Source organism: Danio rerio, chromosome 8 (genome assembly GCF_049306965.1).
Source record: "Danio rerio strain Tuebingen ecotype United States chromosome 8, GRCz12tu, whole genome shotgun sequence".
In the NCBI taxonomy this organism is placed as follows: Eukaryota; Metazoa; Chordata; class Actinopteri; order Cypriniformes; family Danionidae; genus Danio; species Danio rerio.
This window is the reverse complement of record NC_133183.1, coordinates 28,594,048-28,619,000: the sequence shown is the minus strand read 5'-3', so window position 1 is coordinate 28,619,000 and position 24,953 is coordinate 28,594,048. Positions and strand designations below refer to the sequence as shown.

Sequence of the window (24,953 nt, the reverse complement as noted above, 5' to 3'; positions counted from 1 at the left end):
ATACAAGTTTTTGCATTTGCTGTGATTCATTTCATACAGTAGCTGGTTTGTTTGGTTCATTGCTTGTAAAATTTTAACAAATGCATTTAGATTAAAAATCCCTGTGGGGAAAATAAATGATAAAAATACTTCCTGAAGCAGCTCTGCCAAAAGGCAGACAGGCACTAATGCACTTTATAGTAAGTAAATGAAGTCAAACACTTGTTTAACTAAACACACATGTTTTTTTTTTTACTGCAGATTTTGCAGTCCAGACGTTCAGAGTGTGAGAATCAAAACACAGACCCTGCCGTCTGGACTTGTCAACGCATCATTAAATGGATCAAAGAGATTGATCTGAAGGTGCCAAAGAGAGAATACAGCTATGCTAGATGTTGGTGTGTGGGGGGAAAAACTGAGAGCAAAAAGTGTCTTTGTGTTTTCATTCAGGAGTTTGCTGACAATCTTCAGACAAGTGGAGTGCATGGTGCCGTCATGGTGTTGGATCCTTCTTTCAGATCTGACACCATGGCAACAGCTTTATGTATTCCAAGCAACAAGCACATGGTCCGTCATCACCTGAGTGAGGAGATGAAGGCTCTTGTCAGTGCAGCCAGGTGAGAGAGTCACTGACAGTATGTGTCTAAGAACACTACAGATGAATTCATCACTGTTGTTAAAGGACCCATGACCCATGCCTTAATATTTTTTTGACATAGGAGAGGTCTTTGTTTTATTATCAACTTGCAAGTTTAAACCTTTAAAACATTCTAATCATTAACAAAGTATTTATTTAATCAAGCCTTAAGAGGATCTTGTTTGCCAACAAGGTGCCATGTGATGTCACAGGGGTGCATTCATTTGCATATACACTTCCTCCACCCACTGGTATTCGGTTGCTCAGAGCACTGCACTGGATGCAAACATTGTATCACATGAAAAGAAATCAAATAAAAAATCAGGGCTGCATTGAACATATTTTAAAGGGCACATAGTTTACCCCTTTTTATGATTTAATATTAATATTATGGTTCTTCTGAGTGTGCCAGTTCAGGTTCAGTTCAAAACACAGTTCAGATTTGTTTATTATAATGTGTTAAAAAGTCGTTTTGGGGGCATGTACACAGGTCGTTGTTTTAGGGGTGTGTTGCTTCATTGGTTTTGACTTCCCGCAATATGACGCTCTATACATTATACCCACACACATGTCTGTCCAAACAGCTTGAAAAGTAGATTTTTCACCATAGGTGCCCTTTAAATAGAAATGGTGTTGCTTTGGACACATTGTTCTGTTTATGCAAACAGGGCAACTACAGCAGCTGAGAAGTCCATTCAGAATTGTCGGATCCTGATGAAATGTGTTTAATGATGTAAATTATAGATATTCACTTCAGAAAAAAAACACCCCAATTGAGTGATGGGAAGTGGAAACTAAAACCTGCGATTTAAAATTAGCCTGGTGTTTCAGGATGAAAAGATAAACATTTCAGGTAAAGAATAACCCACTGACTGTACCTCAGAGACTGTATTAGGATCTATAAAAATGTAATAAATATTGTGAAGTTTATTATTAGGCTTTTCATTAGTGGTGATCACTGTGGTTGTGCAATAATAGTGTAATATTTAAAGTTTATATTGTAATAGAAAAGTTTCTAAAAGTTTTCCTCCACAATAGAATCGCAAAATATATAAATATCTCTATATTTTTTTTGTTACATTAATCAGTGTCTAGCAATCTTTCCTAGGGAGATAGACTGTAAGATGTTGCAATTACTACTGGGATGATATTTTTGACATATCCAACAAACAAAAGAAAACATTTCTCAAACTCCATGGAGCATCGATTTCAGGAAATTACATTCAACCTGTGTGTTTGTAAAAAAAACGTTAAAATTATTTTTCACTCAAAGCCGACCATTCTGTCATTTATTCACTCTTAACTTCTTCCAAATTTGTTCAGAAGATATTTCAAAGAAAGCTGGATACCTGTTTTCATTAACTTCCATAGTATTTGTTTTTCCTACGATAGAAAGTCAGTGTTTACAGGTTTTCAGCCCCCTTCAAAATATCTTCATTTCTGTTTAACAGGATAAAAATATATGGAACTACTTGAGGGCGAGTAAATATTGAGTACTTTATTGGGTGAACTGTCTCTTAAACATTACAAGTAAAACTCAACAAACATATTTGAATTTTTCAATTTTTGTATTTGGCAGGTGATTTTATCCAGAACTACTTACATTTAATTAAAAGTACACAACATGAGCATTGCTACCATGCTCTAAGACTTAAGCTACAGGCAAGCTGTTATTAAAATGAAAAAATACACATCACTGAACCATTAAATGTCTTTTTAAATTCGTCTTACAAGATGAAGAGAGTTTCTTAACAGAAGTGTTTATCTGTAGGGCGGGGCTTGAGCAGGAAGTTGAGCCTTTGGGGACTCCGCCCACACTCCACCGGCAGAGTTCTCTGAGCAGCTCATCACCAAGCTGTCATGATGACCAGCAGTCTTTGAGGAGGGTGAAGGTACAAAACTAAACCTGAACCGTATGTTCTTTAATTAAGAATCAGGAAAGATGACTATATTAGAGTTTGCACTAATAAGTAAGATTTTGTGTTTTGTCTTTTGCCGCTTTGAATGTTGACGCTCTGTAATGCAAGATAAATTCTGGTTGACTGTCAGTGTGTTTATTGTTTTTCAGCTGAAATGCATTTGTATACATTTTATTTCCACAGTATCATTCCAGTCTGTCATCATTTATAGTTACTTTTTTGTAGAAAAAACAGATCTAAAATTTATACTTGAAAGAAATTTGATCAGGTCTTTATAGAATAAAATAATGTCCAATATATCAACTGAAATGGAAAGATCACACGAGCCCTTCATTTTTCCCATAGCTATACAGGTCAAGGGTTGTCAAAATGATTGCCAATTTAGTGTGTGACTTAATTAATTCATGGCAATTCATGGCAATGTATGACAGTCAGTTTTCTCTTTACAAAAAAAGTCTAATACAGAGGTTTGAAAAGATCATTTAAAGCTCTCATCTGCTTCTTTAATGCTATATATATTTAGTTTTATATTTATCAACATTTTTAAGTCATTCCATTTTTTTATCATCATTTACTTACTCTCATGTTATTTTTCTGCAATAAATATTGCAATATAAAAACAATGGTTTCACAAGATGGTTTGAATATCTCTATTTGTCGTTTTTTTGAGGAGTCCAACAGTATTGAGTGATAGACATTGAATAATTACAATGCAAAAAATGCTTTTCTTACTTTGTCTCATTTCTAGTCCTAAACAAATTCTTAGAGCAAGTCAATTTTAAGAGTCTAAATAAGTCCAAATTTGGAGATTTTTCCTTAAAACAATCAAAACTATCTCTCTGTTAGGTAAGTAAAATAATCTTATTTTCAATTTGAAATGTACAGTAGATATTTACACTAGTAACTACAAAAATTCAAAGTAAGAAATTGTTTTCAACATATATCGTATAAAATTCTGTATAAATAAATGCAGTTCGTCTTTGTTACACCTCCAAACAGCGTCAAACTCTCTTGAAATGCTGAGTCACAGGCCTTAAAAACACATGTACAGGATACATTTTCACTATTTTATGGTTAAACTCAGCAAAGATGCTACAAATCAAGTGTGTTCTGTAGCTCCATGCCAACTATAATTCCGACTCAACATTGCAGATCTTACGATATATTGTGCAGCCCTAATTTAGATGATAGTAGTCAGTGGTGCTCTAGTGTTGTTTGGTTCATAGCATCATTTTTTGTGTTCTGAAGAATTATGACTTGAGGCGAATAATATGATTTAATGTTATTATTCTTTTGAGAACCATCTCTTTAAATGTGGTCATTCAATACATTATGAAACTCTTTGCACAACCATTATGTGCTCTCCTTGCAGGGTCTTTTTTCTGCAAAATCTTTGAGTGTATTTCTCAGTAACAAAGCATCCGCAGAGACTTAAGATTTGTATCATTGCTTGAATGATTCTTAAAAGTCAAATATTTGTAAAAGCACTGAATCAGAAATCTGATAGACCTGTTTCTTCCTACAGCAGCAGCTCGGTCTCAGCCCAAAGAATCTGACTGCACGGAACATCAGCCACCAGAGCAGATCTGGATCATTTCCAAGGAATGGACTTCAGGAGGTTTCGCTACAACGGGAGCGTTGCCCGGTTCGCCATTTTTCTGCTGCTGAGCTCACTAATGTCTGAGTCTCTCTCTTGTCAAACTACACCTGAAAACATGACATTTTCCTAATTCTCCCAGATAGGGGAGGATTTTATTTTACTTTTCAAGCTAAACTGAAGAAATCTCACATTTTCAGATTCTAGATTCAGTTTGCCAGTTGGCCTCAGCATTGTTTTGTAGACCTTATTTTATTGTGAAGGTAGACTCATTTGTCTCAAAGTGAGACCGTGTTAAGAATTCATTTGAAAAAATGTGTTCAGTTGGATGTTTTGTGAGATCTCCAAAATTTTCATTCTTTAAGTTGGATTTTCTTTTTTTCTTTTTTTTTGTTAAAGTAAGTATTTTTTAATTAATATTTTAAGAAATGATACTAGATATTAGATTTAATTAGAATTTACTATAAATGTTATGTTACATGGCACATTATTGTTTAAATTTAAAGTTCTGGTTCCACTTGGCTTTATACTGTTAGGAAAATTCTCACAGTTGTTTTATGCTGTTGTCGGATAAATATGGCCAGATTCATGAAAATTTTCTAAGGTTAAATGTTCAGTATTTTTTTAACCCTTGTGCACTGTTCAAATTTACTACCCTTTTGTTATAGGGATGAAAATATCCACTGAGTTAAGCTGCTTTAATTTAAAAGGCTAGTAAATTTGCCCAGTGTATCGTTGAGTACTTTAACAAATTTAAAGGATTTTGTTAAAATATGTGTCAAAATAAGTTTTTTTCACCAAAAATCATTCCGCTAGCTGAAACAGAGAAAAGTAATGGCCAAATTAAGACTCAAAATCACCCGAGTGGATGAAAACATCCCCAACAGTACATACAGTAAGGGTTAAAGGGATAATTCATCCCAAAATAAAACATTACCTCGCTATATATTTCCAAATCTTTGACTTTTTTTCCCTGCTTAACACAAATGGAGATATTTTGAGGTGTGTTGGAAACTGCTAACCATTGACATCAATAGTAATACTATTAATAAAAATCTAGATGTAATAAAGACGTGAATAAGGCTTTCTGCATCAGCAAACTTAAGAAAAGATCCTACTATTGAAGTCAATGAATACTGGTTTTTAACATTTAATAAAAATATCTTCTTTTGTGGTCTATAGAACAAAGAAACTCAAACAGGTTTGCGACAAGTCAAGGGTGAGTAAATTATGAAATCAATTGTATTTTTGTGAACTTTCCCTTCAAGTGCAATTCTGGAAAAAATAAAGAAAATCTCAAATTTTATAAGAACAATCTAAACAATCCTTAACGGGTTTTTCTCCAAGTTATTAAATAAGAAGTAAATTTCAGGAGAGGTCTTCTTAAGGTTTCATCAATCCGTCCCCAGGTCCTTAACTACTGGTCACTGCTCATGTTTGTCCAATCACAGTGGATAATTTTGTGTAATATGACATTTGTCTCTGAGAAGCCGTTTGCTTCTTATTTACCCAAACATTGCATTTTGTGTTCAAATTGTAAATCACTAATCTCAGTATCATCTAGCATGTTACCAACGTGAAGGTCAGACACATTGATAAGTTGCAGGGATTATTCTAATCATCCTAGTAATTGCGCAAAGATCACAGATATGACTGTTGGACATTCACACTGTTTATCAGGCCACTTCTAGTTTTAAAGAGGCCAACATGTTCAAAGACAACACATTCTCCATTTCAAAAGGTCTTTTGAGTTTAGTATTTCTCTTACACATTTCTAATGTCTGTAACAAATCACACCCTCAATAATCCCACAGGATTATTAATGTACTTTGTTATAGTGAAAAACATACGCAATGCTTTTCAGAGCACTCCTTGTTCTGTTTACTATAAGAGTTGAGTACTTTATCTTAAACAGGCACAGTTATGAGGAAGCAGCTTGCCTATACGGTCAACCTTTGTCCAACAGCATTAACAATGCCAGAATCACAGAAGGTAAATATTGCTGAGCGTTTGTTCCGCTCTAGGAATTTATGTTTGGATGAACCCCTTCTGACAGATTTATGTGGGTCTGGAAACCGGAGTGATTAATAAGACTGGTATCTTAAAACCTGTAAGAGATTAGAGACATTTAAATGTGATAAATTAAGTCCGTGACAGCATGCCAACACATCTACAGTCGCCCAGAAGATTATCATTAATTATTATACAGGCAAAATGACTGAATTATAAAGAGAGGAATAAAATGGTTCAACTGAAAAGAAAAAATTGCTGTTAATTTGCTCATCCTCGGGCCACTGGAGATGTGGGTGCTTTTTGTTTTTCTTAGGTTGAACTCTAAAGAAGATTTTTAGCTGAAATTGTTGTCCTTGGTGATTTATAAAATCCAAGTCAACAGCTTCTGGCAGTTTTTCTTTCACAATTTTTTTTCTTTTCTTTTGAGAGTCAAAAAAAGCATATGGCAAAATCAATACCACCTGGCGGATAAATTGAGCTCTTATAAAGCAAAACAAATCTTCCGTGAGCTCAAACTCCCACAAGAGCTGACGCTGTTTTTTAAAATGTCATGTTTGTTTAAATTGTTACGCAGGCAAAAGCTGAATCAAAATTGACTACTACTCATGAGGGTAATACATTTCAATTTGAACTTATCTAACGACTGTTCGAAAAATAAGTTCTGTATAGTATGATTTTGAGTAGAATTCAGAAACATCTACCGTTTTATCATTATTGTGTGACCTATGCTTCATTCCCATTCATAAATTCTCTCTTGTGGCCTCATGGTATATAGTAAAGCTTAATTTGGATGCACACTTCAGAATCTTGCCAGCAGTAATAGGTCATCCAGGTACTTCTTGCCTAATATTTTTCGAATATTATGAATTCAGTACTGTTTACTGTACTTTTCAATTTCTTTTAAATTCAGTGTTGTTTTTCACATACTATAAAGTATCGAAATATGCCATTTCAGATGTAGGGGAGAGCAGGGCACAAAGTAACTTAGGGTGAAATGTAACACAGCGTTTTAAGGTACTTGCTCAGCCTTAACCATGGCATGCTTTGTTATGATTTACCACAATGTTGGCAGACATTTTCTGCCAGTTATTGAAAAAGTTTGGCGAAATTTGAATGAATAACACAGGAGAAACCAGCATTATTGCAGCATAAAGTATTTTTATTATACTCAAAAAATCTGTAAAATGATGTAAGTAAAATCTTATATTGTGATTACCGTCTTCTAGGAATTTGAAAGATGGAACACAGAAATTGCTAGATAGTTTTGAGGAAAACACAACACGGCAGGGTTAGTTAGTAATAGGGTTTTACAAATAAGTCACATACTGTTGGACACCAATTGAACAAACTAAATATTTTTTTTAATTTTGAGTGTATTGTTGGAAACTTTTTTAATAAAAATGTATAAAAACTAATTCTATTCAAGTTTTTTATAGAAAAAAAGTAAATTTATTGCTAATAATGCAAATAAATGCATTGTATAATAATGCTAACAAATCCAAATATGTTTATCCAATAGATAATAAATAAGCATGCTGTTCTACGTAGAATAAAAAGAGGAAATACACTATCTAAAGTAAACCGAATTTAAATTAATTATGTGAAATCTGCCTTTTTAAGCATGTGTTACTACTAACCCTCTGTCTGTTACAATTTGCACCGCATTTGAGGTAAATAACATTTTTACTCCTGGCACTTTTGGCTATACTACACAGAAACCATAGGTCCGGCAATCATACTTTCAGTGCTCATTTGTAGGAGAGACTTGTGCATTGTTAGTAAAAAACATGGTTTGTCTAACCCCATTACTTTAATCATTATTTGGGCCAAAACCAAAAAGTGTTACTTTGTGCCCTGTTTTCCCCTTGCACAGCCCAATTCACTTGTTAAGTCTAACATCATACGAAGCAGCTTCTGGCTCTTACAAACTGTATGGGGAGGCTCAACAAAGAGTAATAATGAATGTTTACAAAGGCCTATAATATTTTAAAAATTCATGATCGCAATACAAATAACCATGTCTAATATCAGATAGCCAGAAAGTGATTATTTTTTAATATATTGTTAAAATGTTGCTGTGATGCAGAGACTGTTTTGTACACCATGATTTTAGATTTAAAAAATGTGTTATATGACTAAAAAGGGGTCATAAACTAACATTTTCCCAATTCAACTGAGTAGCAGCTTGGACTCACAAGCAGTAATCCTTACGTCACAACTTATGCAGAAGCAGATTGTTTCACTTCATAAAGCCTCAATATGTCAGGAGCAAGGTATAATTTAGTTTTCCATGTTTTTATTTCCAGTTTCTACCTAGTTTTAGATTAAAATCTTCTTTAGTGTTTTACTAAAGAGGAAAAAGGTCGTGTTTTTGAATGACCTCAGGTTGAGAAAAAGAACAGTCTTCATTTCTGGATGAACTATCCCTTAAGTCATAGTTGTTTCTTCAGTTATTACACTGGAAACCCTGATTGTAGTTTATGTTTTATTTAAAAAAAATAAAGTTTTATTTTAATTTGTATTATATTTTGTATTATATATCTTATTTTCAAACTCTTGAATAATGCATCAACATCTATCAGTTTTAATGAACCATGTCAGGGAATGGGAAACTTAAGTTTTCACCCACCACGCACGGCACATGGGCGGGGCAGCATTCACAGTGGGTCCGTTAAAGGGTTAATCCTGGACTGCAGGGACAGGAAGATGTTCGTGTTTGTGGAACTCAAGGCCAACCCGCTTTAAGAAGTTCAGCTTCACTTTCTTAAGGAATGTAGCAAATACTTCGCTGTACGTGTACATCTTTGGATTAAAAGAAGTGTCGTTGGACTAGGACAACGCAAGGAAGGGAAGTTTTCTCGGTAAGACTCAACACGCTCCCGGTGATCTCGAGGTTTGACTCGCTCTCCTCAAACTTTTCTTACTTTTCATCATCATACATTGCCTTCTCTGGGTTCCGTAGGCAGCATGGTTTGTTTGTTTTGTTTTCTTTTTTTTTTGTATGTTTAATCTGAACTTCGCCCTACAATAGAATATTTGATTTTGCTCTCCGTCAGTAGCCTAGACAACGGGATGATAAGTTTGGTGTCTTAATAACTACGTTAAAAATATTTAACAGTATTTATTTACTGTTTAAAAATATTTTCTTTAATCTCCTTTAAAGGCTACAAACCCTGTGGAGTAGAGATAGAAATAAATCTCAACAGTATTTGGACAATTTTCATTGATACCTAAAGATGTTCAAATCTGAGTAACGTTAGATTTTGATTTCTTAAAGGGGACGTTTACAGGACTTTGTCTTCACGTATTTCTACACTTTTTGTCTTGATTTACTTACTTATTTTTGTTACATAAAAGGTAAAGGATTGAAACAAATTATGGACAGACAGCCAGGTTCAATTCAAAATTCCAAAACTGCATACATGTTCACAATGCTGTGTAGACTAATGTTTCTCAATGTAAATATTCACAAGACAAACAACTTCGGAATTTGAGTTATGTTGCACTTTTTGTAAAACTTGTTTTGACACCTTTGTAGGGCAGAACGATATTGGACAAATCTGACATTGCGATATATATATTGCAATATGAGTATAATTTCACCAGATGACTTGAATAGCTCTATTCGAAAAGATTTCATTAATTTCGGTTGACTAGGGTGATCAAGTCTTTTTTTATGCCTTAACGTTACATCTGCATAAAATCGAAAAAATCATTCATATATAAATATGACAGAAGACGAACAAAGGTTAAATAAACAGTGTGTTATGGTTATCACTGTATAAATAATTGTATATTGTTAAAAATCTAATCATACGATGTGACTATTGCAGATACAAACATTGCGATATTGATGCTCAAATGATATATTGTTCAGCCCTAATACCTTTCAATTGTTGTTCCTTTATTGACATTTTTGTCATGTATTGTGTGGTTAGGCTTGGGCCAGTATAAGATTTTGGCGGTATAAAAATCTTGAATAAAAATATCACGGTCTCACGGCATCATGGTTTTGTGATTACTGCTCTAAAATATATTCTTTTTACTATAAAACTTTTTTTTCCCATTTGAAAACAATATATTTTATTTCTTGAAAGATTTATAATATTTTGGAAAAGAAGACATGTCAGGATGAATAATTAAAAAAAAATGGTAAAATGGTATCTTTGGATGTTTTTTTTCTGCTGAAGTTACTGTTGTCCTTAAAAAAGTAAATAAAAACACCTGACACATACTTTAGGTATGGTATTATAGATAATGTTGGCTGTGTTAAAACCTTGACATTTCCAATCCGATGTATACCTTGAAAACGTTTGTCCCATACCCATGTGTGGTGTGGGTAAATATTCACGGTTTTCATTTTTGTGTGAACTGCCCCTTTAAATTCCAATGGTACTTTTTTTGTGAGTGTATAATTACTTCCAAGATGTACACATACCTTCTGAATACCATGTCTAGAAAATAGGGGTCTCTCAAGAATTCCTGGATCCCTGGTGCAGTTTTATAGCCTTGATCTCCCTTGGCTGAATATGTCTTCCCCCAGTTTGGTGCCCCTGTGCAACGTGAATTTATGTGGCACTCTTTTCTTGTCTAATCTGGGCCCCTTGGCCTTTTTGAAAGAAGGAAATTCCTGCCATTCCACATCTTGGATTAACTATCATCATTTTATCTCTCTGCGTGCTTAGACGTGCTCAGCAAAATCTATGTTTTGTATCTATTTCAGTCAGGTACACTTCTGAACCTCACTTTTACAGAAAGGAAGTTGCATTCAACAAGTCAAATGTGCCAGGGTGAAATTATACCTGTCGGTGCAGACCTTAATGAGACAGAGCTTATGAGCAACTGCCCACACTTTTCCAAACACACATCAAAACTGATGAATCACCGCTGAAGGAAATGCATCTCATCATTAACCATCTTATCTTTAAGTACAAGATTTACACCGATCTAAACGCATGATGTTGCTTCCGTGCTGAGAAATGATAAAGGGTGTGGTAAAAAGGCTTATTCCAGACCTGCCTGCACAGATAACCAGGAGCTGCGTAGGCATGACAGTGCAGAGTTATGATGTGCTTTCCTTAGTGTCTATGTGACGGTTAAACAAAACGCACACTGTCCGTAGAGATATTTTAGTTTTGTTTTGGGGGTTTTTCAGCCGCCTGCCATTTCCCTTCAATGTAAACCTTCCTGAGCGGAGATGAAATTTCACCAAAGTCTGTGTTTAGGAAAGCAGTGAACTCTCTCACTTCACTCCTGAATCAAACTCTTTCTTTCTTCCAGTTTCACGCACCTGTAACTGAAGCTGAGCAGGAGGGACTCCTGCTTAATCTCGGGAGGGAAGTTAGGCCAGTCTAACATGTTCACCGATATGTGTAGACAATAAATAATGTTTGATAAAACCTTATCACTCCTGAAGCTTAGGCCGCTATTGCGCTATGCTATTTTAACACAGGCTTTATGGGGCATGTTGACGTTTATTGATATAAAACTCTCTTTTATGATAGTCTGTCTCATTCATCCATCACTTTTTTGATTAACCGCCTGATTTTCTGTTCACAGAATGGGTCAGTGCTCCAGGAAAAGCAGAAACGAACAATGAAATAAGCCAAAGTTTTAGACATTACAGCAGCCATAGGACAAAATAAAATCAGTGTCTGGTGGAGATTGGAGTCCATGGTAAGGTTTGGAAACATGTCCTACAGCGACCAGACCCCACCCAACCCCAGGAGGCCCAACGGCAGCAACTCTGGGGCTCAGTATGCGACCGCTGCTTTAGGAGTAGGGCTCATCGCACTAGGGATCGTTATGATTGTGTGGAGCGTGGTGCCGGCAGCTTCTGGAGGGAACAGCTCGAAGCCGGGCATGAACTCTGGACAAGTTCGGGAGACCTCGTCCGTGGCTTTCGTCCTGGTGGGGGGAGGAGTGGCGCTGCTGTTGCTGTCTGTGTGTTTAAGTGTACGGAACAAACAGCGGGCGGCCAGGGGACAGGAAGCCGGCAGTACACCCTCCAACACACAGGAGGAGGGGGCGACGTGAGTACATACTGTTAAATACACAACCACTGTTAAATTCACATTTGTACACTTTGTCATGTTGTAAGGGACAATGATGTGAATCTTTTTGTTGTTGTTGTTGTTTTTTTCTAAAATGCTATTTATACATTTAGTGATTTGAATGCATTTTTTTAGATTTGATTATTATATTGTTTTATATTTAATCATATTATATTTTATTGTAATATATTTTATCGTATTTCATTACATTACATTATATTTTAATTAAATTTAATATTATATTATATTATATTATATTATATTATATTATATTATATTATATTATATTATATTAAAGATTTCCCAATCGGAATAATGAAAATATAGTTTTTTTTAAATCCATATGTTTATCAGTATGGTAATTATGTCTTTAAATGATTGTGTCTTTGTTCCTAAGAAAACTGAACAAAACGTTTTGGCTTTAACAACACTTCTACCTATTTATATTTGGAGAACAATTGTCTTCCAAACGGTGTTATAAGGTCCAACAAACATGCAGGAGAAAATGGCAGGAAATGATATCATAGAGTGACACCTGCAGACTCTCATGGCTGTGTCAGCGAGTCTCTTAAAATATATTATTTGTCATGGTTGGCTCAGAATGTAAAATAACTTGTGGTAACTTCCAAACAATTGTGTATACATGTATACATGTTTATTGTTGCCATGATAAATAATATAAATATATCACAGGTAAATAATATTCGACTAGATATTTTTCAAGACACTTCTATACAGCTTAAAGTGACATTTAAAGGCTTATCTAGGTTAATTAGGTCAACTTGGCAGGTTAGGGTAATTAGGCAAATTATTGTATGACAATATTTTGTTTTGTAGACTATCGAAAAAAAATAGCCCAAAGGGGCTAATAATTTTGTCTTTAAAATGGTGTTTAAAAATGAAAAGCTGTTTTATCCTAGTTGAAATAAAACAAATAAGACTTTCTCCAGAAGAAAAAATATTATCAGACATACTGTAAAAATTCTCTGCTGCTCTGTTAAACATAATTCGGGAAAATAATAAAAAATAATAATTAAAAAAATCATAGGCGGGCTAATAATTCTGACTTCAACTGTATGTATGTATGTATGTATGTATGTATGTATGTATGTATGTATGTATGTATGTATTTGTGAGTGTGTGTGTGTGTGTGTGTGTATGTGTGTGTATATATATATATATATATATATATATATATATATATATATATATATATATATATATATATATATATATATATATATATATATATATATATATATATATATATATAGTTGTAGTCAGAATTATTTATTAGCACCCCCTGTTCTATAATTCTTTTAAAATGATGTTGAACAGAGCAAGGAAATTTTCACAGTATGTCTGATAATATTTTTTCATCTGGAGAAAGTCTTATTTGTTTTTATTTCGGCTAGAATAAAAGCAGTTTTTATTTTTTTAAAGCCATTTTAAGGTAAAAACTATTAGCCCCTTTGAGGAATTTTTTTTATAGTCTACAGAACAAACCATCTTTATACAATAACTTGCCTAATTACCCCAACCAGCCCAGTTAGCCTAATTAACCTAGTTAAGCCTTTAAATGTCACTTTAAACTGTATGGAAGTGTCTTGATAAATATCTAGTTAAATATTATGTATTATCATCCTGGCAAAGATAAAATAAATTAGTTATTAGAGATGAGTTATTAAAACTATTATGTTTAGAAATGTGTTGGAAAAATATCTTCTCTCCATTAAACAAAAAATTGGGGGGAAAAATAACCGGGGGGCTCATAATTCTGACTTCAACTGTATATGTTAAAAACATAGATTTTGCGTGTGTGTGACTTTAGTCATTCAATTTCCTTCAGCTTAGTCTCCCTATTGATCAGGGGTCGCCACAGCGGAATGTGCATATCCATCAACATATCCAGCACATATTTTACACAGCGGGTGTCTTTCCAGCTGCAACCCAGTAGTGGGAAACACCCATACACTCTCACATTCGCCCACACATACACAAAGGCCAATTTAATTAATTCAATTCAACTATAGTGCATGTCTCTGGGAGAGAGGCCCACCCAGAGGAAACCCACACGAACACTAGGAGAACATGCAAACTCCACACAGAAATTCCAACTGACCCAGCCAGGACTTAAACCAGAGACCTTCTTGCTATGAGGCGACAGTGCTAACCACTGAGCCACCATGCTGCCTGACTTTAGGAGTCATTAATTTTAAATGTTAAGTGTCTATTTTTATTACCTTTTTTCACTTGAACATTATTATTACTTATGTTTAAAATATGGGTTTGGCAAGATATTTTTTTTAAGAAGTATGGATGTTCTGATACCCTTTTTCCTTTCCCGATACCGAGTACTGAAGTGTATCTGTAGAAACAGTTATGTATACTACTAACCCTGTATAAATTTATAACCCAGAATTAATTTATGGTCTGCTTCAGACTTATCCATTAATAAAACACATACAGTTAACTAGAGTGTTTTTATGTGATATTTTGTTATTAGACATTCTTCAGTAGGCCGACATGGTGGCACAGTGGGTAGTGCCATTGCCTCACAGCAAGAAGGATGCTGGTTCGAGCCTCGGCAGGGTCAGTTGACATTTCTGTGTGGAGTTTGCATGTTCTCTGCACGTGTTCACATGGGTTCCCTCCGGGTGCTCTTGTTTCCCCCAAAAGTCCAAAGACATGCGCTATAGGTGAATTGGGTATGCTAAAATTGACCGTAGTGTATGAGTGTGTATAGAATTTTCCCAGTGATGGGCATCCGCTGCGTAAAACATGATTGATAAGTTGATGGTTCATTCCACTGTGGCAACCCCAGATTAATAAAGGGACTAAGCCGAAAAGAGAATTGAGGAATGATCATTTTACAGTAGTATTATTTACTGTACTTTACTGAAGCAATTTCAGCCAAGAATAAAACACTAAACTAAAAAAAAATCCATTCAAGTTTTACAGTATAATTGTATAAAAATTTGTACATAAAATAAAGAAATACAAAAATGAAATAGTGCATCACCCTCTTCTTCTTCGCTGTTCTAACAACAGTGGTTGTTGTGGCAACAAAGCACAGCTTCCTTTGTTTGCATTTTGAACAGCGAAGAACTGACTCTGGGTTTGCAGTGTTAAGCAATGCTAGCGAGCATGTGTCTCATTTAAAAACATAGTATTAGATCGGTTTATAATTTCAAATACTCACTGATGCCGGAATTTTTGTAGTGACCACTTTTTAGTCATATCACAGATCAAAGTGAATCTTATGTGAAATCATGGTGTAAACAACAGATCGGCCTTACAACATCACAGACACCAATATATATATATATATATATATATATATATATATATATATATATATATATATATATATATATATATATATATATATATATATATATATATATATATATATATATATATTACAATTGTGATTTTCAATTGTGTATTACGTCGCTTTGTTACCATTTGTTGAGTCTCCCCATATAGCTTGATGTAGCGCTTGGACCCGGAAGCAACTTTGTTTAATGTCATACTTAACAAGCGGATAGCTCTTTACGACTTGGCTGGCAAAGATGGCGGTTACTCAGAACGTGAGGGATTATCAGAAACAGCCCACCATCTTCCAGAACAAAAAAGGGGTTCTGGCAGTTGAAGGAAGTGGCAAAGAAAAGCTCCCTCGTTATCACAGAAACGTCGGATTGGGCTTCAAAAACCCCAGAGAAGCTATTGATGGCACTTATATTGACAAGAAATGCCCCTTCACTGGAAACGTGTCCATCAGAGGCTGGATTCTCTCCGGTGTGGTGACCAAGATGAAGATGCAAAGGACCATCGTCATCAGACGGGACAACTTGCATTACATCCGCAAGTACAACCGTTTTGAGAAGAGACATAAGAACATGTCTGTCCACCTCTCCCCATGCTTCAGGGATGTGACTGTAGGTGACATCGTTACGGTTGGAGAATGGCAAACTCTTAGCAAGACCGTGAGGTTCAACGTCCTGAAGGTCACCAAGGCAGAAGCAGTTCCAGAAGTGCTAGAACTGTTGTTTTTACAATATGGCTCCCCTGTGTTGTTGAAAAAAAAAACCTAACAAGCGTATATGCTGATCTGATGCTCAAGACACATTCCGTAATGTCGTCAGTCTTGGAAAATAGTATTGCTACTTTTTTTCCCTTGATTTTTTTTTTTTATAAAAATGTCTTTGTTGCTTTTCATATATCTGACCTCAAATGCTTGAATAATGGTGTATATTAAGCGTAATACTCTAAGTATAATTGTAAACATGCATGTGTTTATATGTCTAGGATGGATCAACTAGCTCATAGCTACACAGTCCCCACTTACGAGGAGGTGGTTACAAGTGGTCAGTATCCCATCAGTCAGACCTCTGAGCGCCACAACAGCATCACTCAGCTGCCAGCCTACGAAGAGCTTGAAGAAGGCCAAAACAACTTAGGAGATACCTCCAGTCAAGCTCGCAGATCTTCATCCCAAATCGATCCCAGCACTGGAGCAGGACCCCGCAGAAACAGCCGTCCTGGTCGCAAACTAATTCCACTCAAAATTAGGCGCATTAAATCCGACAACCTAAGAAGAAAAAGCTTAAGTGATATACAACAGAGCAACGTGTTCACTATTGAACCTCTCACACCTCCACCAGAGTACGACAATAAGCCTCCTCAGTTTCCTCCAAACACTGAACAATGACCAATATTGGCATGTCCCGTGATGAAGTTTGTTTTCACATTTATGAAATGCTAAAGCACTGAATTGTATTCTTCTCTGGACATGTGTTCTGCGCCACAGGAATACAGAAGAAGCAGTGTTTGGTTGGTTGTACATTTTGTGTTTGTTAGCCAAATGCTAAAGCTAAAAACAAAACACTTAATAAAATGTTGTCTGTAGCTGATTGGACTAAAAGCGTACTGGATATTCGAGCATTGTTTACTGAAGAACTTGGTCTTGCAGTTGCCGTTAAACTTGAACTTCTCCATCCAGACTTTTATTTCATAGGACGTCCGCGAGATTTTGGGAAATGATGTGAAAGTGTAAGCTGTGATTCACATCGGCACTGTTGCGTTTTTTGCACTGATGCGTGTGTGTGTTTGTCAGGTGTGAGTGCTATTTTTGTACATTTTTTTCCTTGAATTTGTATTTTGTGTTGGCTTTAGGTTTCTGTGTTTGTGTGCAAGTATGATTGTTCTTGGTGACCTTGTTGCTGGAGTGACAAACTGTGAGGTCATCAGTATGTGTCTGCTCATGGTTTACGACACAGAGAGGTTCTTTGACCCTGCAGCTGCCTTATATCACTCTCTCTCACCAACACACACCACCAGATACAGAGAATTTCTTGTCTTCCATTTTCACTTGGATGCACAAAACACTTGCTCTTTTCATTCTTTTATTTTGTAACTTTTTAGTTGATTTGTGAGAAGACAACTGTGTTTCTTGTAGGGCAGCTGTGGCTTCTTCATGCTGTAGGGTTCAAGCTAGCTGTCATCTGTGTGCACCTGCGTTACTCCTCTACACACTTCAGGATTGTCACATTAAGACACAGTCCGTTGCTGATTAATATTGAAGTTGATATCTCTCTTTTTTTCTGGAATTTTTGATGACACTGCAGTTTAATGTAAAATGTTGCTGAATTTCATGTGCTATTTAATGTTTCTATTGTTGATTTTGTAATATTATATTATGGTTTGACAAATAAAAAAATGTTTTGCATACGGATGTTTTTGATCTAATATTAAAATGTTTGTTTTATGAGGGATACTAAACTATTAAGTGAATGAACAATAATGAGATACACAATACATTTAATTCTCCTGAACATTTTCTTAATAAAAAAAATCGTTGATTTTTAGATTATGGAAGAGTTAAGAAAATCTATTTCCATGAAATCTGTTGTGTACAACTAAAATACAAATAGTTTTTTTTTTTTTACTTTTGGATTATAAATTAACATTTTTATTCTAAATGAAGGTATTCAGTCAACATTGTAGCCCTAGTGTCTACATAGTGTTTTTTTTTTTTAAATAAAAAAACATTGAAAGCAAAAAAGGGAATAAGAAGATTACATGGAAAGTTAGCTGTATTCTGTTAAATTTTAACCATAGTATAACCATGGTAATTTGATTAGTAGTAAAATACGAAACGGAAATCAATACACCTAAATGTTTTGAATAATGGGGAGGGACTATTTATTAGTTTTACAAACAAAATCTATTTTTATTTAGTATTTTTCGGCTTTGTTGAGTGATTTTGTAATGCAGGATGAGTGAGCAAAGATTACTTTGTTTGGGTGAGTCACGGAATAGTTCACTCAACTGATTCGTTTAGTGTAGGGCGTATCCCTTTCGTTGTTTCAACCAATGAAAGTTTCTCTCACGTCCTATTGGTGATACTATTGGTCATTCTGTATCCAGCCGGGAAAAGGCATGGAGACGGCAGCTTCAACCGAATAAAGGATTTTTCCTCATAACGTTTTTCATAAACACCGTCAGTTGATTGAATTTTAGGTTTTAAATAAAGGTTTAACTTGATACTAAGTGGTGAACTGGTAAAAAAAAATTGTATTTCAGATTTCAACACCTGCTTCTGTCCTCTCTAAGACCGGTAAGTTAAACACAATCCATTGCTGTATTGAAGCTGCTATGTTAGTAACGCGAACGTTTCACACAAAGCTGTTATTTGTTACTGCTAAATAGTAAACAGCATAAACTAACTACTTAATCATGTAGCTGATAGATTTTGGTTTGAATAGCATAAACATTACGTCTAAATTGTCTGCCAACAACTTGAAAGTGTTGAAAGTTGTGCAGTAGATATTGAACCATACTGTATAACAAAGTGTTCCAGGTTTGGTGCCCTCCTTCTTTGAATGATGGCGTCTTCTGACCTTTTCTGGAAACAGGAAACAGCATGCTCTCTTGCTTATTTATTATTATTGATTTTTTGTTTCACATTATAATAACTACTCTGTGACCAGTAAAAATATGTTGTAAATTGTATAAATATGGGTAGTATGAATCAAAATCAGACATACTACTTTCCCCATGTTTTTGGGGTTACTGTCATCTGACTTACTGGCTTTGTCACTTTACACCCATTCACAAGCAGTAAATTGTGACCTCAGTGGATACTAAAGTGTCCATTAGATACAGTAGATGCACATATAATCTTATCAGCCAGATATATTTTTTTCTCTATTACTTTTGAGTATCCAGAAATATTTATTAGATACTGATTTTTACATTTAGAGAATGGGAATCTACAGTCTTATGCAAAAGTTTGGGCACCCATGATAATTTTTATAAATGCCAGCCATAACCTGCTGGACTTTCAAATCAGCAAATTCCATTTGGATATATTTTATCCCCTATGGAAAAAGCAACATTTCAGTTTTGACATAACATTTATTTAATCAACACATGGAATACAATTTTGGGCCATTCTTCCTTGCACAATTTCTCCAGTTCAGTCAGGTTTGATGAGTGCCAAGCATGAATTACCCATTTCAAATCAATCCATAGGTTTTCGATGATGTTCAAGTCTGGGGACCAGGATGGCTATTTTAGAACATTGTATCATGTCTGAGCAGGAATTTCTTGGAACTGTGCTTTGGGTCATTGTCTTGCTGAAACATCCAACCCTGCCGTAACTTCAGCCTCTTGACTGAATCCTGAACATTGTTCTTCAGAATCTGCTGATACTGGTTGTATGATGGATTATCCACCATATTTTACAGTAGGGAGCATGTTCTTCTAGAATGCTGTGTTTTATTTCTGCCATGCAAAAAAAAAAAAAAAAACTCCTATGGTTGTGGCATCTGTCCACAGTATATTTTTCCAAAATGATTCAGGCTTGTCTAGATGAGCCTTTGCATACCTCAAATGACTTCTTTCTCAGAAAAGGCTTCTTCTGCATTACCTTCCATTGAGCTGTTCTTTGTGAAGAATGTGGTTAACTCTGAAATGATTTACAGTGACATTATTAGCAGCAAGATATTCCTGGAGCTCTTTGGAGGTGGTCTGTGACCATTCTAGCCATTCTTTGCCTTAGCCTTTCAGATATTTTTCTTGGTCTAGCACATCTTTTCTTCAAAAGAACTGTTCCTGTGGCCTTTATTTTTTTTAACTTTATTTCTGACTGGAGGGGAAGGTTTCCAAACTTTTGCATAGTCTATTTTTCAGTTTCAATTCAATTTCAATACTGCAACATGGCGTATTTCTGTCTAAAAAACATGACATTATCTAGCTTTCTCTAGAAGCCCAATGACATTTGACTGTAATCTTCTCTTATGAAAAAAAGAGCACATAAATATGCAGCCACAGAGGGGTGCCCAAATTTTTTTATAAAACTGTATGTCATGCAAGTTGGTTTCACCTGTTCTTAAAGAGCATCTAATGCAAATCACCACAGAAAAAGTTGACAGTTTTATAATAATACATTTGAAAAATATCTTACAAACTCACCATAAGACTAATGATCGTTGTGGCTTGTGGCAACAACAACAGTTTCATGCCAAAGTAAAAGTTTGATTGTAAACAAATGTGCTTCTCACAAATGATTGAAATCCAAACTGTTTAGACTTATTTTGTGATATTAGCAAGATTTATTATAAGGAGATCTATAGATAAACATAGACTATAGAAGATTTAAATTCTGAATATTTATGCCACTATTAATAGATAAGACAAATTGAGTAACTAAACACTGACTCTCACCTGCATTGCTTCCTATGCAGATCCTTTGATAAAATGTCTCTTTTTACTGTTAGATGATGGTAGTTTAATAAAGAAGGGGTTACTTTAGTCTAGACATGAAACAGCTGGCCTGGATTGCTATATTGTAGTTGTCAATGAAGAGCTATTTATCTTATGTTGTGAAGGATAAATCAACAGGATCTGTCAGCCAAAATGTCACTCATAAATGAGAGATGGTCAGTTTGAACACACCTGGAGGCATTGACTGCTTGACCTTCTACTGGGGTAAAGAGAGATTTTGTTGATGGAGGAAGGAAGAAGACTCTTGTCAAGATTAGGGTGAAGATAAGTCCTTCAGCTTGATATGTCCATAAGGCATGTAGAGGTCCTTTTGATGCGATTATTGTTTCAAAAGTAAAGCAAAGGTTCACCTTTTTTATGAAACAAAAATGTAATTGTTACCTTTTTTTTCTTACTCCAAACTGAAAAGTAATCTGTAATTTTGAGAATTGTGAAATAAACTCAAAATTGTTAATTAATAAATTACAAAAATGTAAACTCAGAATTCAGACTTTTTAGTCAAAATTGTGGATTATAAATCTTTATTGCAAGATAGAAACTTGCCTTTTCTTGTAATTCCAAATTATGTAATTTACTTGGAATTCAGGGTTTTGTTTATATACTGTATAGAGAGTATGCACTGATGTCACTTTCCCACGTGTACAGGCCCGTACCTGCCCCCATGAGGGGTTATATATTCTAAAAAATGTACTAGAGGCAACTGCAACACAAGATAACGGACAGTAGTCGACCTAAATTAAATTTAGTAAGACTGTAACCCACCATATAATAAGCAAATGTTTTTTTATCTGCTTGCACTGTATATTTATTTATATTTCAGATTTACATCAACTGAAGTTAGCCAAAGTGAGTGATTATTAACAGCAAAATTCCAATGTGTTTAGTAGAAACTTTAAACATGATCTGGAGAACTATTAGCATCAGGCAGATGATACAGACTTCTTTAGTGATCAACAATACTTATAAGCTGTGCCTACATCAGTCTAATTTTAAACGCTATCCTTTTTTCTTCTGTCTGCTTTGTGTTACACTACTGGTAAGAAAAATCTGTTTGTCTTGCCTAACTTCAGATTATCCATCCCGCATGCTCTTGGAAAATGGATGTTTTTTATGGGGGCTGAATGACATAACTTTTCAAAGCTGTAATAAAAATGCCCAGAACCGTGGGAGCAGAGCAAGGCTTATGAGCCACACCAGTGGCCTGCATGGGACAATCTGACTTTAATTTTCTCTGAATTCTATTAAGGGAAAAATGTGATGAAAAATATTTATATTTTTTGTCATGCACAGAAAATGGATTACATCAAATATCTTCAGATTATTGTTTTTCCATATGAAAGAGGTATTTATCTAAATAAATAAATACAATACTTGTATGAGTATTTAAAATAAGTGTGTGTTTGTGTCTAGTATAAGTAATGTTTTGTTAGTCAAATGAACTAATCACATTTCTACCGAGGTTAATTAAGTCAATTCATTGCATTTAGATACACCTTCAGAGCTTCAGTGATCATAGCATGAGTTTGTGCAAAAGTCTTGCTGAAGTACATATTTTGCCATGACCAGTTGTTCCCAACAACAACAACAACAAAAAAACATCAGCCCTCCTTTAATTTTTTTTTCTTTTTTAAATATTTCCCAAATTATGTTTAACAGAGCAAGGAAAATTTCACAATATGTCTGATAATAATTTTTAATCTGGAGAAAGTCTTATTTGTTTTATTTCGGCTGGAATAAACACATTTTTTTTTTAAATCCATTTTAAGGTCAAAATTATTAGCCCCTTTACGCTATATATTTTTTCAATGGTCTACAGAACAAACCATCTTCATACAATAAATTGCCTAATTACCCTAACCTGCCTTGTTAACCTAATTAACCTAGATAAGCCTTTAAACTTCCCTTTAAGCAGTATTGAAGTGTCTTGATAAATATCTAGAGAAATATTATTTACTATCATCATGACAAAGATAAAATAAATCAGTTATTAGAAATTAATTATTAAAACTATTATGTTTAAAAATGTGTTGAAAAAAAATCTTCTCTCCGTTAAACATAAATTGGGGAAAAACAAACAGGGGGACTAATAATTCTGACTTCAACTGTATATTAAAACATGACTACAATATTTACAGAACATTTATGTTATATATTTAAAAATTTTCCACTGTTTGGTTCTTGTTTATCATTCATAATGACCATAAGTAACCTTCTGATTGAACCACTATGTTTGCGCTTATAGTGATGCTAATCATCATAAAGACTCCTTTGTATTGTAGATTTTGAAGTTTTATTTTTATTAATTCACTTTAGGAAGTGAGAAAACGAATCCATATCCATAATTGGTGATATTATAAATGACTTTAAATTTTTCCACATTGACACATTACTCGATTGTTTTAAAAATAAATATTTAATTGATAGGATAGTGGCGTAGAGAGAAAGATGAAGGATCATCAAAGGACCTCGAGCCGGGAATCAAATTTAGGCTGTAGTACTTCAGTCATTTTTCATTACTCAAATAGAAAAATGTTGAAGTTTTGTTCTGCAAAGTTCCACTATGCAAAAAATAATAATAGGCAATTTTATATAAAAAAAAATCAAAAAAATTAAATAGTGAACATATAGTTACAATTTACTTTGGGTGACTAGATATTTTTACATATTAACAATATCATGTTAACGTCTGGCATGCTTCCCTGCATTGTCGTTATGGCCCACTGGAGGGCCACGAACCATAGAATGAAAACCAATGGTCTTTCAGTAAGTGCTTTAAACACTATAGTTGTTTATCAACATCATGTTAAAGCATATGGGCTCGTCAATCTCATGTTCAAAATAGGATATTGACAAGCTCAATTGACTTAAGTGTTTGAGGGTCAAAGCAGACAAGTTTGCTGGCAGCCCATGAAGACCAAGGCAATTTACAATTTTTCACAGGCCTACATGGAGTAGTTACAAGTTTTTGTTTTGATTGTTGTGGTATTATTCAAGTTTACAAAGTTAATTTTGGTAACAAATGGGGAAACTTGCTTTTGACAATTACAGTCATGACAAAAATGGTCATAGTAGCAGAGTAAGCTACCATTATCTTGAATGTGTCATTCATCCAGTAGGTGGCAGTGCATTCACACCAGTGAACCAGGCTCTGATGGATTGCTGCATTCAGTGACACCAAGGCTACTTTTAATCCATTTTCCTGTGAGAAACAAATGGCATTGTGTATCTCTGTCTCCAAGCCACAGCGAAATCCCCATTAAATGAAAAACACTGAACCGAACGGGGGAGGAAGTGGAAGACAGTACTGCATTGTGGCATATTCAACACTGTGGGCAGAATGTTTTGTCCCCTTTGGGCACTGTGTCCCATTCTTTACCGTTAGCTCACTTGTTTAAGTGTGTGTTTGTGTGTGTATGTAGGACGGTGTGAGGTCATACTGTGTGAGATATGAGCTGCTGTGGGGAATTCAGACAAACTGACCAACCCTGTGGGCAGTGGAAGACACAGTCTCTCTCTTGGCCGTTCTCCCCTTTCTGTAAGTCTCAGAGGAGTATAAAGAGCTGTTGTGAGTACTTTAATGTGCTCAGCATGATTGCTAGTGTGGAAAACCACACACATGCTCAAAGAGTATGTTACAGCTTTGATTTAATTAGAGGAAACTGCAAGACAGCGAATATAAAAGTAAATCTTTATGCTTGATGTTTATTAATAACTGTGTTGGTATCTTTATATAGAAAAGAGTATACTGATTTATTTTAGGGATGCACAATATAATGGCGGCCATATTGTTATCGGTCGATAAATGCTATTTTTAAGATTATCATTATCGATCCGATGTCTAAATTAGGCCGATATCTTTAAGCCGATAAATTACGTAATTGTACAGACATTCCTGGCGCGCCCGCGTGAGCGTAACGGCTGTTTTACACCGCAAGCGTCAGCAGCACGTAAGCAGAGCGTGA

At 34.9% G+C, this 24,953-nt stretch overlaps 4 protein-coding genes across 14 annotated transcripts in view; all 4 read left to right on the top strand.

Annotated features, from left to right (window-relative positions):
• Positions 1 to 5,453, top strand: part of kazna (kazrin, periplakin interacting protein a) — a 79,689-nt gene extending 74,236 nt beyond the window's left edge. For 4 of the 8 annotated variants that reach the window (XM_021478152.2, XM_073908963.1, XM_073908966.1 and 1 more), the window contains 4 exons: positions 241 to 342; positions 430 to 596; positions 2,388 to 2,508; positions 4,061 to 5,453. In XM_021478152.2, the coding sequence (XP_021333827.1) occupies positions 241 to 342; positions 430 to 596; positions 2,388 to 2,508; positions 4,061 to 4,219 (549 nt within the window). In that variant the 3' untranslated portion in view covers positions 4,220 to 5,453. The remainder of the gene's footprint in view (positions 1 to 240; positions 343 to 429; positions 597 to 2,387; positions 2,509 to 4,060) is intronic. The other 4 variants (XM_073908962.1, XM_073908961.1, XM_073908965.1 and 1 more) reach the window with 2 other exon arrangements.
• A 3,392-nt stretch (positions 5,454 to 8,845) lies between these two features.
• On the top strand, positions 8,846 to 17,931 carry tmem51a (transmembrane protein 51a). 2 transcript variants are annotated; one of them, XM_073909858.1, is made up of 3 exons: positions 8,846 to 9,006; positions 11,426 to 12,177; positions 16,510 to 17,931. In XM_073909858.1, the coding sequence occupies exons 2-3, from the start codon at positions 11,819 to 11,821 to the stop codon at positions 16,910 to 16,912; spliced, it is 762 nt and encodes a 253-aa protein (XP_073765959.1). In that variant the 5' UTR covers positions 8,846 to 9,006; positions 11,426 to 11,818; the 3' UTR covers positions 16,913 to 17,931. The 2 variants fall into 2 exon arrangements, with proteins under 2 accessions (XP_073765959.1, NP_001071198.2); NM_001077730.2 differs by having other exon boundaries at positions 8,848 to 9,006; positions 11,705 to 12,177.
• On the top strand, positions 15,749 to 16,310 carry rps11b (ribosomal protein S11b). Its single transcript, XM_021478451.2, has one exon. The coding sequence runs from the start codon at positions 15,774 to 15,776 to the stop codon at positions 16,293 to 16,295; it is 522 nt and encodes a 173-aa protein (XP_021334126.1). The 5' UTR covers positions 15,749 to 15,773; the 3' UTR covers positions 16,296 to 16,310.
• A 673-nt stretch (positions 17,932 to 18,604) lies between the features above and the next one.
• The window catches only part of sema3b (sema domain, immunoglobulin domain (Ig), short basic domain, secreted, (semaphorin) 3B), a 116,530-nt gene continuing 110,181 nt past the window's right edge, over positions 18,605 to 24,953 (top strand). For all 3 annotated transcript variants that reach the window (XM_073909716.1, XM_073909717.1, XM_073909718.1), the window contains exon 1: positions 18,605 to 18,820. The gene's annotated coding sequence lies outside the window, so the exon portion shown is untranslated. The remainder of the gene's footprint in view (positions 18,821 to 24,953) is intronic.